Source organism: Cyrtonyx montezumae, unplaced genomic scaffold (genome assembly GCF_038088225.1).
Source record: "Cyrtonyx montezumae isolate F1298 unplaced genomic scaffold, pur_monq_1.0 scaffold_24, whole genome shotgun sequence".
NCBI classification, from domain to species: domain Eukaryota; kingdom Metazoa; phylum Chordata; class Aves; order Galliformes; family Odontophoridae; genus Cyrtonyx; species Cyrtonyx montezumae.
Window position 1 is genome coordinate 2,569,690 of NW_027071981.1, and position 19,656 is coordinate 2,589,345.

The 19,656-nt window shown below is 38.6% G+C and overlaps 1 protein-coding gene across 1 annotated transcript in view; it reads right to left on the reverse strand.

The window, feature by feature from the left end:
• Positions 1-17,778: 17,778 nt before the first annotated feature.
• Positions 17,779-19,656, reverse strand: part of ACYP2 (acylphosphatase 2) — a 43,712-nt gene continuing 41,834 nt past the window's right edge. The window contains exon 4 of the mRNA XM_065739464.1: positions 17,779-18,063. Coding sequence (XP_065595536.1) covers positions 17,949-18,063 — 115 coding nt within the window. The 3' untranslated portion in view covers positions 17,779-17,948. The remainder of the gene's footprint in view (positions 18,064-19,656) is intronic.

Below are 19,656 nucleotides of genomic sequence, written 5' to 3' on the forward strand. Positions count from 1 at the left end.
ACTTCTTTTAAGAATGAAGGCTCATTTGCTTTACTATTTGATCCCAAAGGCACAAAATTTACCCAAATTTGAGGGCTGGATTACATATTTTCAAGATTCTAAACCAATGATAGTTTTATATCTGAGCATTTTTTTAATACATAATTAGGCCATTTTGACATCTCTTTTGGGTGATAATGACTTGTTAACAGATAATTTCAAAGTTTTCAAAAATTCTTATCAGCTGCTTCATACACAGATTAGCTGAGGTCTTTATTGTCTCACCAAATACCATTTTTCTGCTTCTGATTGTCAGCAGTCTCCTTCAAAATACCTAAGTAGTCTTTCCCAGCATCTCTTCAATACCTTTCTTCCTGTAATTCACCTCCCATATTCTTATTAGTCTCCTACTCTGTTTACTTCTTACTATCCCTATGACACCTCTGAGCTATTATTTACACACCAATAATATGCAGTTCATTTTGATCATACCCTCATCTCCTCTTCAAAACCAATTCCAGCAATTAAATACATACATCACAAAAGGAAATCATTCCCTATCATAATCTTCTCACACAATTATTTCAATAATTTCCAGGAAATAGTGAACTGTACTTTTATCATCATAATACAAAACAATAGAATCCATACTGCAGTTCACTCTGGGTTTTTTCATCAGTTGTATTTTTTGTTGTTGCTTTGTTTTCTTAAATGCTCTCCATTAAGACCAAGCACCTTTTTTTTTTTCCCTGATAAGAAGGGAACGGTTTCATATGCTGTAACTTGAAATAATGGACAAGAAATAAGTGAGTTTAATGCCTCAGAATATTGCGCTGTTAATGAGACAATAAGCATGCACATCAATAAGGTTTTGATAGCACTATTTTGTATTCAAGTACCAAAGTAATTGCTAGCCTTACTGCTATGCCTAGAGTAAGGTCACATAAACTGGATCCTATGTCAATAAATGTAAAAATAAGTAGTAAGAAAGTAGGTCTTTCACCTAAAAAGCTCTTCCATCTCTCAATTTCTTCCATTGCCTTTGATGGAAGAGGTGAATCAGCTCTCTTAGAAGTTTCCAGACTAACGTTATCCTCCATACCAACCTACTTACAAATAAATGTCTTTTACAAATGTATTTTATTGGACTCAGCAAAGATCACAGCTTTTCATTCAGCAACTTCCTGACAAGTAGCTACAGCAGTGTGTCAATTCCTTATCAACCACTTATGTTTGTAAATTAGCCATGCTCCTACCTATTTATATTTACATATGCAATATACATTCATTCTTTTTAGGGCCTGAGGAATATACTGTTGAGAGAACATCCTGGTCATCCAAATAAACCTACTACAGCAGGCAACTCTGCCACACAATCATTTATGTATTCATAAACTCTATCTTACCTTGAGTTCAGGTTTTGAACATTACTCCAGCTCCCAGTGTACCAGCTCATCACTGCTCAGAGTCAAAGCTGCCTCACCTTCCAAGGGATTGATGTCTTGGGCCAATAAACTCCTGTTCTTATCTAAGCATTATCCTTCAGCTAGAATTGGTGTCGCAGCAGGAAGAGTAACCAAGTGCTTACCCCATAACAGATTATATTTTCAAATACCTTTGTTTCTTTCCAAATGGACTTAAAAAAACAGGTTCTCTCTGCCTCCTCTCCCAGGTTAAGCTCTCCCATCCTGATTATTGTACTCACACCATCTGAAGCTGAAATATCTTGCACATTTCCCACTGTCAGAACCATACACAGTACAATGGTATTAGCATTTCTCTAACTCTTCTAGAAAGACCTGTGTTGATAGGACTGTTTCTGTTAGTGTAGTTTTTCAAGTCATTCAGTTCTTTCCGTTCATCAGCCTGACACAGCTCCCAAATTATGTCTCTTAAATAAACACGTTTTCATTTTTTCCCCAAGTTCATTAGCACTGAACATACACACAGAACGAGACCAGATTTCATGAGCTTTCCAGTTACATTCCACTACAACTCATTGTCATCATCAGCTGTTCACCCACTTTCCAATTTTTGAACCCACACCAGAGTTTTTAGTTTTTTATTTAGTGTATTCTCATGGTACCCAGGAATACTGAATCTGGTGCTTTTCAATCAACATTTATTTGTATTACCATTGTTTATCCTTGTCTAGAAAACCAGACATACTAATAAAAATGTAAATTAGTCTACATTTAGAAAGTCTGGACTAATTGTTATTCTGCTTTCCACTTGTTCTAGAATCCAAAATGAAGGAATAATGAAATCTGGTGAAATTACCCCATTCAATGAGAAAATTGCAAGAGTATTAAACATTGTCTGGCATTTTACCAGGTACAGACTACAAGAAAAACAATCCTCTTACAGGAATTCAGACATTTTGATACAAGGAGATCTATCCTTCCATTTGAGGCACAAACTTCTTCCTTGTGCATATTTTTTCATAGCTGAGTCTAAGAACTTGTATTTTAAATGCTCAGCATTGATCAACAATTTCTACATTATTTATATTCCCCAGGCTGCTAAACATTGTATGCTTCAGCTTCTATACACCTGACAGGTATCTACTCAATCTGATAAAAACAGCTATTCATGCTCCTAGGATCATATTCTTGGTAGTATTCTTTGCTTTTTTTTTTTCTTTTTTCTTTTGCTCATTTATAATTTAAGTGGGGACTTGAAAAAGATAAGTAGGAAGTTTAGAAAAGTATTACGTTTATTATTATTGCATACCAACTTGCCTGTAATGTAGACATCATCTGTATTACCTCTACAGAGATAGAAAAGGACCTAGAAGAGGCTTTACCATTGAGATTACAGCCCTTCGCCCATTGTTCTGCCTTTCAACCCCATCATGATGGGCACAGAAGTCCCTACAGAGGTCTGTGGGGAGAGAAAACATGACCATAACTGTGGCTATGCATGTTCAGATGTCACTGAATAAAAAGCTTTTCTCTCCATGCAGTTGCTAGAGGCAGGACTATACCCTGAGATCCAGCTTTCAGTGTAGATAATTTGATCCTACTTTTGACTCTCTGCTGCTCCACAGGGAATTGCTAGGATTGCAGTGGTATCTTCTATGGAAAGGAGAGATAATGAAGTAGAAAGAGCATGGCCATTAATCTTCTCATTAATCTTCCAGCAGATCCTTCTGCATTATGATGCAATACTTATCATTTCTTCTGTGCTAAAGAAGAGTGTATTATGAAGCAGCGTCATTCTACAGTCACATATGAATACAAAAGAATGCAAAAGGGATGAGTGCCTTCATGCCAATTTTGAGCTCTCATAACTCAGTGAAAATCTGCAACTTTCTCATTCCCAACAGCCTCATATCAGAAAATCCTGCCATAAAAAGAACATCTCCAGAGGATATGGTATTCATTAGGGGCAATTTCTTAACAGAACTGGGAATTTAACATTCCTGAGGTTCCATTAGAAAGTTAAGTCCCTTCTCAGAATACTGGTACAAGGATTCATAAGCAAGATCTCAGGGGGTCAGAGGAGGGCTTTTCTGCAAATCTAGACTCACCTGGACTCAAAGTCAGTGAAATTCTTCAGCAATACATCCCTGATTATTTTCAACTACACTTTGTAACCATAGTAAAAACAAAAGGAAAAGTAAAAAAGGAGGGATCCTACACTTTCCTAGCAGAGATTTTCTATCTACATGTAGTTGATTGGTTCAAAGTAATTAGTGTTACTAACATCTAAGTTTCTGCCAGCAGAGGTGAGACCCGTGACACTTGGAAAAACACATAAAAGGTCTTATGAAAAGCTAATTTGGGGAAGCAAGGAGGGAGGTAGGAGCTTAGCTTTTAATCCTGTAATGAGGGACTTGCTAATGAAAAAGAAATTCCTTTAGAAGGAAAGTACCTCACTTCACAAGATTCATTTATATAACATCCACATCTTTCAGATTTTGAAAGCTCTTTGAAACTGTTTATCCACTGTGTGAGCAACTAAACAGCAAGAGGAAAAAAAAGAGGAAAAAATGCACAAAATCACCGGTTTGATGGAGGAAGTTCTCAAAGGAAAAAGGCACCCCAGCTACAGGATCCACAATAATGCTTTTGAACACAGACTCAGATTCTGGCTGAATAAGTTTTATGGAACAAACACGTTTTCTTCTGTTTCTGTTCAGTTTTTCTGTTTACCAGTTGTCTAACATGACAGAGCACAGACCTGTGCCTGCAACCTAAAAATTCCTCCCGAGTTCACACGAGAAAAACTTACTGTAAATGACAGGTATACGTTCCCATGTCCTGACATTCATCCAAGACAGTTACAACTTCTCAGTTAGACAAAACCAGTTAGACAAAAAGGAGTCCAGAACTACTTTGTGCATGTATACACACATGTACACATCATGTACCCTGAAGAATCAAGCCCAGCCTTGCACACCACCACACATCTTCCATCCCAAGCTCCTGTCTCTGCTGGCCCTCAGCTACATATCTGAATTGTTCTCTGCATTCAAGCCTTCCCTACTGAGGAGGAAAGATATCTCAAGTAATGATGCGGAGCTCTGGCAGACCTCCACCCCATACTGGCACCGGGCTGCTTCACTTTGGGCCCTAGACATTGGATGGGGAGTCCCAGCAGGACCTTACGGTCTGATGAATCACACCACTCCACTTCAATCCTGAAGGCATAAAGCTGGGCAGTTGTCACACTGCAGGGTGTGCGCTCCTCTTGCTGAGTGTGCAGTTCTCCAGGGTTTGGCACCTGGGGTCTGGAAAGGTCCTGAGATGGGTTCTGAATGAAAGGAGATGGGGATGAGTGCTGTGAAGATAGAAAGCATTCTGTGCCACCTGGCAGTTGGTACACAGTTGCTAGGAGAACTTGGCTGGGATGTGAAAGGCAGAGAGACAAATGGGTCTGAGTCATGAGGAGAGCACAGCAGTGCCTGCAGTTACTGCCACCAAAAGTTTCAGCCCAGCCTGCTCCCCAAGTGAGAGCAAATCAGGGTGCCCTCCATATAGTATATGCATACTGGAATGTACCCAGAGTATCTCAGTTTGCTGTAGAGTACCCTAAAGGCATCCCATTGTGTCCTAAAATACCCAGGGTCTCACACTATACTCTCAGAGCTGATAGGTGTCCCCCAGGTTCTCCTTGCTCCTACCCAGTGTGCCTTAGTGGACTCCCAGGACCCACCAGTGTACCCCGAAGCGCACCTAGAGCTGCTCACTGTGCTGTAAGGTTCTGTAGAAAACTCCCAGAGCTCTCATGTGTCCTTTGTGGTGCCACAGAGGCTCCCCAAGCCACCCCCACGGTGCTTGCTCCGCTCCTCATGCACGTAGGCATGCAGCTGGTTCACATCCCCATTCTTAGCCTAGCCTGAAACATGCAAGCTATTAGTAAGGAATGGAGATCAGCCCAATACCAAGTATTCAACTGATGCATCCTATTTGGTTGTGAGGAAGTATGTACTGGATAGGGACCATCCATGCAGAACGCTGTAACTGGAGAATGAAGGAATAGATGTATATTGATTGTGAGAAATGGCTCTGATAGACTAGGTTCCATTTCCTTCAGCAATTAGAGATGGAATAAAGGAAAGTAATTATTCTGGATACATCACCTTGTTTAAACTCAATTTTCTTTTTTTTTTTTTTTTAATGCTGGCTAGCTACACCACTGCTTTGTTAGGAAGCCAGGGAGCTTCCTGCACTCAGCTCAGCACCTCCACCACCACCTAGCTGATCTGACATTTCTCAAGCAGCACTCGAGTGCTCAGAGCCTGGGAAAAAAACATCCTCTGCAGAATACTTCTTTTACAATTCCTGTTTACCACAAGATCAGAGCACAAAAGACACTTCACTATTTACTCCAGCCCCAAGCAGAAATCAGTTAGAAAGAAAGAATCTGCCCTTGAGCACAATGCTGCTATAGCCAGTCCCAACATCCAGCTCTTTATCAGACACTGGACTGTGGCATGAACCATGATCTCAGGTTTATATTGCCCTAGTAGAGGCTACTCTTCTTGTGACTAGACAGCTGTATCAGTACTTCCTTCACAATCACAGAACTGCAGGGGTTGGAAGGGAACTCTGGAGATCATCACGCCCAACCTCCTGCTAAAGCAGGTTCCCTACAGCAGGTCACACACAACAATCCTCCTTCAGTCCTGAGAAATAACAACCTTAGAAGGAATAGCCAATAAGTTTAAGTTCAAGATAAAAAGGAAATCAGTTTCATGAATGGCTCACCTGCAGAAAAAAGGATTTCTCTGCTAAGTTTTCTCAGAGTACTCAAGGCCATGAGTTGAAGTGTTTCTGTCAATTCATTCTCACAAATGCATTTTAAATAGATTATAAGCATGCCCTAGGGGACATTGAATAATAATTATAAAAAAAATCTTCAAACTTTCCCTCTGAAGGAAACAGCCCTTTACATTTCACCAGAGTCGCTTACCTGATCATTGGCAGACTTCAGTTCTCTTGATGACAGTTATTCTCTACCTTGCAGCATCAGAAATGTACTGTTTATGTAAATGAAAGTGCATGCACCACAAAAACCAACACTGTGTAAGAACACATGGAAAAAACTACCCAATTTATCTACACAAGGAGTTAAAAATAATATAACTTTCCAAGTTTAGTATCTCATGGAAGGATTTAGTCATCCTGGTTCCCTGTAGAGAAAACAATGATAACAAAGTGGGACACTGGGCTTCCTCTTGTCTGTTGGCAAGCCAATTGCCTCTGACAGGATTGGAGGAGGTGTTCAGAGAGGGATTTAGGTGGGACTTCAGGGAAAGAGTTGGCAGTTCTTGGAGAGGTAACAAATTTCCAGGGCCCTAATGACACTGCGTCTGTTTACTGTAAAGTGGGCTGAAGAATAAATTAAATTGGTCCATGTAATTTTATTGTCTTGGATCAAACTCACTTGACACTGACCTTAAACTCAGCTCTTAAACTGAATTTCCCAAGTCCTGTGTATCCATGACTTTTTTTTTTAATTTCTTTGTCATGTAAGAGAAGAACAATCTGCACAGACGAAAGCCTGTTAAATAGCTACAGAAGAGCCCCAAGCTTTATGGAAAAGCTTTCAGACAGAAATTAGTTCTAATCAATAAGCAACAGCTTCAGTACCTTTGCCTGGCTGTAAATCCTTACTCTCATTTGTTGCAATTCAAAAAATGCTCAAGTCACTCCTCACAAAACAGACCAGTCCAGAGATTCCTCTTACCTTTTCATAGTTACAGTTGGGACCATAATCCAAAGCCTCCACCCACAGCAAATGCAGAATGCAGCATATCCTGAGTGAGGAAGATTAGATATGCTGATCCTAACAAAGCTCTTCTGCCCTTGCTGTAGTGTGAATAACCCAAAAGAATAGTACTCACAGAAAATAATGGAGGTGGATGGTATATTTTGTATGGCTTATCCAGATGGCATACAGGCAACCAGAAAACAAAGAGAGGCTCATCCAGAACTCCACAGGGGAGGGATTTCCTACAAGAGAACCTTCCCCAGTGGTGGTCAGCCCTTAAATGGAGTCTGGGAGAGATGGAGCCAGACTCCACCCCTTCTGGTCACACAGTGCATTGCCTTCACCTGTGCTCCTGCAGCTGACTCAGTGCTACCTCAGGTGATCCATCAGTGGTTCAGGCTGTGATTCAACAGTTCCTATACGCTTGTGTTTTCTTACTTTTAAGAGTAATGTGAAAACGGATTATACAACAAATACCTACACAGGGAAAGATTTTGAAGTGAAGGGTATATTGGGATTGGCTGAGCCCTAGTTCTATCTCCAAGTGGCATTTTTATTAGGCTAGACAAGCACTTTCATTTTTCTGCATGCCTGGCTAATCCAATCCCCAGTGGTGTTACGCTGTCAGTGAGTATCACCCCCAGTTATCCAATGGAGTGTGGCAGTCAAAGGACTTCTGATGGAGGCTAACTGCAGCACGAGCAAGAACCTAAGCCATTAGTGATCACTATCTGCTCAAATAGAATAGCTAGAGGAAAAGGAGGAGGCAAAATATAAGGCTGTTTCTGGATTAGCATCATACAGGGAGCTGTATCACTGGTGAAAGCCTGAAATAAAATATAAAACCAAATCCCAAAGGGAAAGAAGAAAGCCACAAAGGTTTCTGGGAGTTAGCAGACTATACAACTCTGGCTGACCTCAGACTCGAGGGAATTTTTAAAAGGCTGTTGAAAAGGAAATGTCTTGGAATCAGCCATTAGGAACTATAATCTGAAGCAACAAAGGACTAAAAAAACTGGAAGCAGCTCAGCGTAGAAGAATGTATATAGCCCTTATACTATATGATGCAGTTACTTCAGACTTTGGAAATAATAAGTCAAGGGTCTCTCTAACCTCCTGTGTCAGCATTATCAGTGTGATTTCAAAAGACTGATTTTCTACTACACAGATTCACTCAGCATATGTTAGACACTGCCCCCATTCCTTCTTTCTCATTATATGTTGCAACTGTGTTACTCGTCCCTTTGTACAGGCTGTATCAGTGCCCACAGACTTGGCTTGCTAGCCATGTGTCAGACTCCTGCTTTGCTCCTCGGTAGGAATTTGGCTCAGTAGTGCCTTGTGTGTGTAGAGGAACTGCATTGTGCCAGGCAAACCCACTGCATGGAGTAATGCATTGGTGGACATTCCTGCCACAAAACATAGGCAAGCGTATGTACACTTCCATTATTGTGAGGCTTTCTGGAGATGGACATTAGATGCACAGAACAGGAATGGTTTTGCTATCTTAAGGATGAAACTATGAGGAATCAAAAGGGAGAAGCCAGTATTACCCAGGAGGTCATACTGCATGCTTGGAGGACCTATTGTAAATATTCACGCCTTGTAAATGCATAAGAGCACCACCTTCTGACTTTCCTTTGAGTAGGACGAAAATCAGAGAGAGCTGGGCCTAAGGGTACAGCATGAGTTCTCATCTTTGCTAGGATTAGAGCAGTAAGTTGTGTGAAGGTCCAGACCACAACCAGCTGCAATGATTCATACAAACGTGAGTTTAAGAAACGCATAGCAAACCAGAGAACTGGGGAGAAAAGCCCTACTTCTGTAACCAGCTTGGGCATTGACTTAGATAGCCTTAAGATACCACTTTACTAGAGCAAGCCAGACAATCATTCTTCCATATATTGTACACGTACAATGAATAATGTTTATTTGGTTTACAGAACACCCAGACGATAGATCAAGGACGACCTATTGCAGGAACATATCCACTGAGATAAATGTCAGTAAGTTGTGACTTACAGTAGAGCCATGTTCAGAGGCATACTTCAGAGGACTCACAGAACTGTTCCTACTTTTTCAAGTTGCTCTACTTAAAATTACAGGTTGTCTTAGCATCATATGTCCAAATATATAGATCTTGGATGAAGTAGAATGGTAACCAAGAAACAGAAATTTGAAATTAAATCTTGGACTAAGAATAAAAATCTCTATAACAGATGGATCACAGCTCAGATGCTCAAAACACGAACAAAGATAGAAAAAGAATGTAGCAGGGAAGCAGGAAGCAGTAAATAGGTAGCACTTCTCTCACTGAGACCAGCATTATCTATAACACCAGTGGGATATACAGAAACAAATGGATAATCCATAATGAAGAAAAAAGATACACGGATACTAGGGGTGGCAGCATCAGTAAATAAGTTTGCTTGAAATATTTCTTTTCTTGTTCTCCTATAGTTAGCTGGGGGGAGGGGATTTTTAATTTTTTTTTTAATCTTTTCAGCAACATCATTTTGGTGATTGCCTCAGGTTATTTATAAATAGGTTATCTGAAGTGTTCCTTCTTACAGCTGCGAGTCTTTGATCTGCAGTTATTTTGTTTACTGCCAGAATTAAAGTGCATTTATTCTTAAGAGTATTTTCCCTCCTTTCTCATTAGAAGCATTTGAGATTGTTGATGCTGAATAATGTACAGCTGATTTCTTGCTGTTTTCTTACTTCAGTGAATAGGAGCATTTAAGGTTAAATTTGCCTTTTGCTTTCCAGACGTTAATGCTTCCTACACTGCTGTGACAACAGAAAAAACAATTCATTTTCTCTTTTCCACTTTGTAGTGACAACAGCAAGAGAGAATAAGTTATGGTTACAGTTCTTTAAAATTGACAATCCTGGAGCATTTTCAGCAGTACAGCCTCAGTTCTGCAATCTGTCTCCTTTGACCTCTTGAAAATGTTACCCTATGGGCTTGCTGCAAAACAAAACAAGATATTCAGGACTTTCCTTTAGTACTGAACAAAAGCTGGATTTCTGTGGTTATTTACTCCAAGGCAAGTCTGCATTGAGCATATCAAATCATGCTCGTTATCACAGCCATGTCATATCCACTACAGCTTTTTATGTTTCTGTCTCCTCACAGACCATTTTTAAACAGTGCAAATAAGTCATGGCTATGGCTTTTATAAAAAAGATTACTTAAAAATTCACTGCTTTTTCATGTGATTCTATTTCTTACATACGACAAATACTCCCTAAAAACAAACAGTGAACAAAGAGTGCTACTTGTACATAACCAGCTGCTGGTGAGTAGAGCTGCCAGATAGAAAGCTGATTTACTGCAGCACTTTATGCTTTCCCATTCTAATTTCTCGCTACGAGTGTGAAGAGGAATGTGCAATGACTCAGAGGGAACTGTTTGAGGCAGATGGAAGGGAAAGTACACCACCTATGAACAGAAGGTGAAATTTTGTACCACCGACAGGAAAAGGTCTCAACAGGTGTGCAATGGCCTAATTATTCCAGATCTTTCACTCAGGATTATTTTTGAAGATTGATTACTATCCATCCTTTGCATCTGACACTTACAGTTCCTATAATCTAGCTGTATCAAAACTGATAAGTTTTAACTGAAAAGTTAAAACGAGTCACTGTAACCCATCTGCATGTATATATAAAATGCTGACTGACTTCAGCATATGTTAGTGTAAGAAGCAAAATGAACACTGTAGACCTCATTAGTTAGGATCTGCTCTTCTTGTCTGGCTGAAAACCCAAAAGTATTTCTCATAAGTAAACATGCCTTCTCAATATTTTCAGACAATTAAGAATGTGTGTTCTAAAGCATCTTGATTAAACAAAAAAAAATCAGAAGTTGAGGGTGAAGAAATTTTTTAAACTTTCTGTGCCTTATCTTCCATGTCTGGAATATAATACTCCCTACCTCTGATAAAGTAGTTGTTCCACAGCTGGCAGCTGAAAGGCACTAAGTACTCTTATTCATCTGACAGTAGTAGGCTCGAAAGCTTTGGGAGAGCATTTACCACAGAACGTGCTGCTTGTTCATCTAGCAAACCAAAGGGCTCTTGAAGAGCTGAGAGTCTACAGGAATCATCATCACCATCATCATAAGCATTAAAATAAGCAATAATACACATAATAATAAGCATTTTCAGTTTGAGAAATGTTAACTTCAGACCAAACTATCTGCCACAATATTACTGATAAACTAGAGGTAGAAAAGGAGTTCATTGGTGGTGGTGAATTTCACAGTTCTTCCAAATAATTTAGACATTCAATGTTAGAATTAAAGCAGGCTTAACACACTGCTTCAGACAAAAGACTTATAATAAATATATTTTATCAGTGAAATAAGAGAAAGCGTAATTTCATCAAACACTCTGACTACAGTTCAGTTTAAAACAACAGAAATAGTTTCTTCCTTCTCACAGGCACATTGCTAACTGCTAGATTATACTGTCTGCACAATGAATTTAAGTAATCAGCATTACGGTATTCAGGCTATGGCTTAACTGTGATAAACAGAGACTAAATCCTATTCATCTTGGTGTATCACTCATTCTTTGCATTATGCATTACTATTTAGTCATCATTTTGTTTTAAAAGTGTCAGCAAACTTAGATAACTGAGCCATTTTTTTTTTCTGAGTTATATAGCAGGTCATTAATTGGCTTTAACTCCATCTGCAAATATTTTGTCTGTCTATTTCCTGACTGCAGACATGGACATTTCTGGTAAGAGATGTTATTCTTATAGCCCCTCCCTTACCTACAGACACAGAATAAACCACGTTTCCCTACCTGGTAATAAGATTTCTCCCAACTGAACTAAGCTCCTCAGCAGTACAGAAGTTGTACAGTTCAGTAGCATGCTCCACACAAAGTTGCTGGGGTCAGTTGTGACTGAAGAGCAGAATAAAATAGAAATCATCACTGTCCAGATCTCACCTGGAATTGCATTCTTTTTTATTATTAATGCTTTCCCAGGACTGTACATATGCACTTCACTCCCACTCTTACTTTGTAACCACAGATTAGTAATTGCATGTTTGGTTGGGACAGCAGAGTATCTGGCATGTTTTCAAATGCTGAACTTCATATAAGAATGTTCAGGCTTGTAGAAAATTTCTGAATCCACAGTGATAGTTCTTTAAGTAGGAAAAGACAAAGCCCACACCAGGAAAGTGTCTTAGTGTTTTTATCTTATCTACCACTTCTCAAACTCCATCCCATTAATAATGCATTTCCTTGCTTGGTAGTGTTCCTCCCATCGCATGACCAATTATTGTTCCCACTCAAGCCCATGGCAGCATTCCAGCAGAACATAAGTTAGTGCTTGCAAAGGCAAAACTTGTGTCTCTCCATTGTTTATTTTGTTAGCTCCCTGCCAAATACAAGTGAATGCCAAGTTACCTCTCAGCTAATAAAGAAACCCTAGGGATTCCAAGCATACCTCTAATTCAGACTGGTTTAAGTGTACTGTGCATATCAGATCTGGAAAAGAATTGGTCTCAAAAAGACAAAAGGGCATAGTCCCTTTTTTTCCTGGAGTATCAGTCAGTGCACTGGCACCAGTGCGTGGTCACAAGAGACAAAATTCACTTCCTTACACCAATCAGATGTATGTGGATTAAAAACACATCTGTAAGCATTTAAAACTGCAGAACAGAATTGTCATTCTTGGTCTGGTTGTGCACATTGGTTTCTACCATGAGACAGATATTCACAAAGTCTGGTTTTGCCCTTCTGTCCACATATAGGAACAATTCTTCTCATCAAGTTCAACAGAAAATGTTACACGACTTTCCTGCTCCTCAAACAGAGGAATCAAGAGGTTTAGTTTAAAACAAGAAGCTGTTTGTTCTGCATAGTCATAAACGAGCCCACGGTGCCTTTCCAAACAGTGAACAATATTGATATTGGACAACCTTCTCATATTCCTCCAGTAATGCTATCTAAAGCTTAATTCTTTGTGCTGCTACCTTCTGGTGCAAAGGAGACAACATTTCATAACTGATTTAAAAGTGTATTATCAGACAAGATTTTCACAAATTTAATATTTGTATTTATGTATATTCACTATTACAGTAACATTACCTAACTGTAGAAGCTAATACGTTTACAGTTTTTGTGAAGAGCTCCTGAATTTTGGCTCTTTTTTTATCTATTTCTTCAGGCCTGTTAGCTAGAAGTGAGCATGTTCCTCTTTGATCTTCCAACTCAGTATCTCTTATTCAGTTACATCAGAATTAATATCAAATGAACAGGGATAAGCACAAATATGTCTATGCAATGTGTTTTGGTTTTGACACACAAGTAACTTGTGACTCTAATAGTAGTTCTTTTACACACTACACAAAACACTGAGGAGACCAAAGAATGAGCAGTGCCACAAAAATGGAAATTTACACTATTGCCACTATATAGTGGAATGTTATCACTGGAACAGTGACAACAATAGACAGACTTTAAAAAATACAGTACACACTGATTTTTCCCTTCATCTTTCATTACACCATTCTCTTCAAATCTGAGTACTTCGTTGCGGGTAGTAGTAGGCAGCTATGCATTAATCAGCAAGCTATCTTGACTAATCCATTTCATTCAGACTAGTAAGAGGATTCCAGTGGCAAACATGACACAATTTTCTAAGAATAAAGAAAGCAAAGAAAGGCCCCTCTAGGGGCTATCAGGAAAATAAAAAGTGACAGATCGGTGTCACACAGGAGAAAGTTTAGCAGGAAATGCCCTCAAGCTTTTCCCTGTACTAAGGCTCAAGAACAAGTAGGTATAGCAGAATATCAATATTCTGCATGAAGACATTGTAAGTAGTGAGATTAAATAGTATGACATAAGATTATATCATTCCTGATGAGGCAGGATTCTCATTTCCTGTTCATTGCTTGGTGGAGACTTAAATACTTATTCTTTAATTCAATATAAACATTACTTTCAAATTGTAAACACAGCTGCTACTGTTGTATGGTACATGAACATGACTGGTTAGTACTTTCACTATCTTTCCTGAGATACACATGCAGTTCTTTCCCACACCAAACTCTTCACCACAAACATACCTACATGGCCTGGCCATTTAGGAGTTAAGCCCCAGTTTTAAGTAGCACGCCCAGTCTTAGGGCTTAATGATGCAAACATTGTTAAACTATGGAGAAACCAAGTAGAGTGAGACATTAAATATCCTTTCAAGAAAGTAAATGCTCAGAATTCACAAACAGCTTGAAAATAATGAGAACAGACTCTCACCAGTTTCAACCCCTTAAAGTCAGAAGGTTCTGAACACTCCTTAAATGTTAACTACCTTAACTACTTCCTAAATTGTCAAATGTGCCGAGAATTTCCAGATCACATGCACAGTGACTGGACTTTTGGTTGCTCCTAATCCTCCAGAAGCTTCAGATCTTGTTTCAGTGGCAATTAATACAAGGTTAACTGGTACGTGCCTTTGCTCTCTAATTTACTTCATGAAGAATTTCCCATATAATTAATTTCATGGTAAACTGGGGATTTTAAAATCCTCGAAGCCTAGCTTGCATTGTTCACAAGGAGTGAAGTTTTCAACAGGTGTGATTCTCAGAAGCACTACAAAGCAACATCTCCACTGCTGCTGAGGATGAACTTCCATTCATACACGGGGAGCAGTTAAAGAATGCTTTAAAAGTTCTGCCTCTAACAGACCTGTATCTGTTTCTAATACCCTTAGTGACATTACTTCTGAGTAGTTCAAAAATTCTATGAGGTAACACATAGTATGTAAGACTGTCTCTTCTGCCCCTAAAGCATACTTAAAAGAATATATTTACTGAAAAGTTCTCTATTTGCATATATACACCACTACAGCCTTTGTAGTCCAGAACCTGTTTGCACTCTGAAACATCCTCTCTGTATGATATAAAGGACAATACAGCAATGTATGTAAATTTAAGAGAAAATTCAAAGAACTAATGCATGACTTTCTTTCAGAGACTACTGTGAAATTTGTTCAGAATTTTTTCACGCAAAACCAAGCTTTAAGAAAACTATTTCCAATTAGAGCAAAAATGGACAAGAATAACTACATCACCTGTTCAATCTGCACTAAAAAAAAATCAAAATGAAGAGTCAAGGATGTCTACAGTTACACCTGACTGATAGCAGTATGAAGTACAACAGGAAAACTGTGTCAGCTTAGTTTTGAAGTTCAGTTAGTCAACTGCTCTTTCTTCTCTCTTACCAATGGAATTCACTGGATCCTCAAAAATTAGTGTTGCTGTCGTTAAATTCAGATATACTCTTCTGATGTTCTGCATATGCTGTATTTCCACAAGATGGATCATTTTCAACTCATTGCACCTTACCAGAATCTGAGAATTAAGTAAATGAGAAGATTAATGCATGCAACTGTAGTTACATATGCCACATGCAACAATACTTCTTTAGGTGCAATAACGCAGCAGCATGTGACTTACTGCAGGGAAAAATACTTCCAAGCAATGAAATTCTACTCAGCACTACCCAAACAGTAAGATGTCTGTCCCAGACTCCAGCAGTTCCTTAGACAAGCTGCTTTTCTAACTTCACTACCTCTGAATTCATGTGCCAACCTCACTAGCCTCCCCAGGAAGCTGACAGGTAGAAATTACCTAACCCTAATTACCTTACCCTAACTCCTGCTAAGTCACAGGAAAAGACACTGTGTGAGAAACAGTTACACACGGAATTCTTCATCTTTCTGAAGGTTTATACCCACAGATTTTCTCCCCACAAGTCAGTCTTTTTTCAAGTGGCACAATTCCCTTTCCCAAGCTTCACATCTCTAGTGGAGCCAGGGTGAAGTTACTGAGTCCTCATAATCATCCAGCTCTGCCCACGAGGACACAACAAAACAACTTCATCTTTGGCTCTTCTTCCTATGTCTCAAGTATCCCATTAATTTTTGGCCTTCCTCTGTCATTGTTTCTCACAACACGAGCAAAGCTGCTTGGCAGGAAACGCTTTTGTGGGGGTATTTAATGCCAGGTAGCTTCAAGGAAAATGTAAACTACTTATGTTTGACAGGATATGGTTTTCAGAGAGGATGTAACTGCTACTGAGCTACTGCAACACTTGAACTATGCCATTTACCATCTGAGTTGAACAAGGGTTATTGACAACGACTTCAACAAAGGATGCTTGTGTTTAATCACAGGAGTCAAGCGCAGTTTGAACTGTAACAATTTATAAATAGCTCCTGCAAATTCTGGGAAGGAATTTTTACTGCTTTATACACAAAGGCCCAGTGAAAATAAATCTAGTAGTCAGTACAAATACACTTTTCTAAACACACCTTGGTCTGTACATATGAAAACGAAAGTTTAAATTATGAAATGGCCTTTTCTGAAATAAAATATGAACAGCATATATGAGTGTTTTCTGAACTGAGGCTATTTACCCTTAGAAGAGGTACCAAACAAATCAGTTTAAACACACTTGTAAGTACCCTCACAAAGGGCACTTCAGAGGACACAGCCCCAGCACAGTGCAGAAGGGTTCAGCCCAGGCTCAGAGCCAACCCAAGGACATGGGACCATGTAACTACAACTATTACTAAGGTGCCATACAATTCTCAGAGGGCCTCGCAGCTTGAGACTCCATCATAGCACATTTGCACCAATCTTAGTTAGCAGTGTGCTGCCAGATCACACAGATGCCTGCCTGGCTGCATCAGGGATTTTAACAAAATCTTCCTCTATGGACAAATTCTGACATAGAAACACTTTAGAACTGAAGATACAAGTCAGTTCCAGCCCTGATAGACTCCTCAGTGCCTGTGAAAAGAAATTACATTCATTAGATATCACTACTGCAAAGATCCAATGTTTATTGCATATACATGACTCAAGTTTCTCGAGCCCATGTAAGTATATGATTTGATAAATGTGAGTGCATCCTGTTGAACCTGATTCATGTAACTGGATGAGCAAATACTTGTTCAATAAGGACAAAAACTGAAACTATCTGTTAATTTCAGAAAAACCATAAAGAAAAGATTGAAATATCCTTTATAGTTGGCATGGATTTAAACCATAAACAGACATGGAAAAAGCAGTTGAGACACAGTGCATTTCATCATCCCATTCCAAGAAGTATCTGCATCACCATCAACTAAAACCAGAAGTAGCTGAACCATTTTAGTTTGAAGCAATGTACATTTATTTTAAATTACTGTTCTAATGATCACAAGTAATATGATCTATAATACAGAGGTATTAGAATAGATCTAAGAATTCCAGTTCCGTAAGCTATGTGGGTTATTTTTGTCAGATTTCAAATAGTAGAACATGAATTGACTACTTATGAATCATTTACATTCTGAAGATTAGATTTCATATGATTATATATAACAAATCTCCATGTACACAAATAATCACTGATACATTTAACCATTTATCAAACTTTCAAGATGCAATACATTAGATGAGGACTTTCCAGATATTATAGGTTCATTAGGTTCATTAGGTTGGAAAGGACCTACAAGATCATCTAGTCCAACCATCCTCCTATCACTATCCCTACCCAGACAATCATGTTGTGAAATATCTAATACACCAACTAAGAATTCTTACTTTGTGTGAACAGCAACAATTTATCTCAAGTATAGAAAGCATCCGAATGTTCTGCTGAATTTTTAAGGAGGCACAGAAAATATCATGCAGTGGAAACATTACTGTTTTGCACTTAGTGATGTTCTGTCTATTAGTATCTAGTACTAAATCCTGAGAAATCAAGCTTGGAAATCTCCTTTTCATTAGAAAAATTTGTTCTGTCTATGCGAGAACTTGGGCTTCCAACTTTACTCAGCCAGGATTTCCTGCAAGAAAAATAAGAGGGTTAGCATGCAATGAACTGTATACATGTGGTGTTTATGCTCTTACTCTGCTTTCCCTTTTTAAAAGCCATAACAAACAGTCTTTTAATGAGGAAACTACCCCAAATTTGCTTAATTTTCTCCTTTAAAAGCAGAACAAACTCTTTGAAAGAATAAGTATCAACGTTTCAAAACATGCTATGGAATATTGGATAAAAATACACTTGGCAGAAAAGGCGAAAGCATGCTTACTTTAACGACCTCATCCAAGTGCATATAAAAGATTTAAAGTAGGTATACTAGTTCTGGTAATTAATACTACTAGCAAGGAATAAAAGTCATTCATAACTGATAAAAAAGTAAGAAAAAAATCTAGCAGCCAGTTTGCCTTTTTCTGGCAACTAAAAGAAACTGAAATGAAAGTGAGACATTCAAAGCCAGCAAAAAGATAAAGCAAACAAAACAAAATTACAGTACATAAAGCAATATTAAATGAATATGATTAACACTGAAAAATTAAAACGTGAGAAAAAAGAATGCTTGTATAAAATTCAGTGATTTCTGAAGCATTTGCATTACAATTCGATCTAATTAAGCTGGTGCTTGCTTTTTTCTTCCACAGCTCACCAGAAAATTTGTATTGAGTACAAATTATAATGATACAAGAGTCTGAAAGCAGACAGCATGATGGCTGCTCCTACCTGCATACCATCTATCTTCCTATCCTGCAGCCATTGGCACTAACGTATTAGTAATAAGCTACTGGTGATAAAAGCAGGCATGCAAACACCTGAAGTGCAACAGACATCTGCCTTTTTATAAGCATATCTATGAAAATACTCTCTCTTCTGTTGTACTGATATCTGAGAAACAGGGAAGTGTTCTAGTGAACAAAACTTCAAAACTGTTTCCCCATACAAGTGATACTTTCAGTAACTTTAGTGATGCATAAATTGCTATAGGCACATACCTGCAATTCAAATACAAACATACATTTAAATTCTCAATTAAGTGCATAAAAACTGTCTTAAAGTTAATTCATCCCTTGCAAAATCACACTGAAGATCATAAAATGCAGTCTTTTTGCACCAACTTATTGACGTAGTACCATGAGAACCATGTATTCAATTTTTTATCTTCAGTCAATAAATGCAAATACCCAATATCAAAGAGTATCTAATTAGAGACCCTATGTGTTAAGTATGATTTCATACATCTTCTGACACAATGTTACACCACCAAAAAAGTTCAGAAACAACTCCAGTGGCTATAAGCATTGACTCACTTTCCCCAGACTGTGCTTGTGCTGTGTCACATTAGCTTTATCGCTAGCACGGATGGTCCCAAGTTTGCATTCAGGACCAGCACAGCTAACCTTGCTCCTAAAACTGTACACACATTCTTGAATATGAAGATATATGCACCCTTACGCATCTAACAGATAAGAAAGCAGGTATACCTGAGCACTTGCATACTTTGAAATACAGCCATAGAAGTAAATTTCATGGATTACAGACTTGCAGAGACGAAGAGCTCTGTGAGACCTTCCCCATGAGATGGCTAAAAAGGATGCTCCATAGGTAAACACTCTCTAGA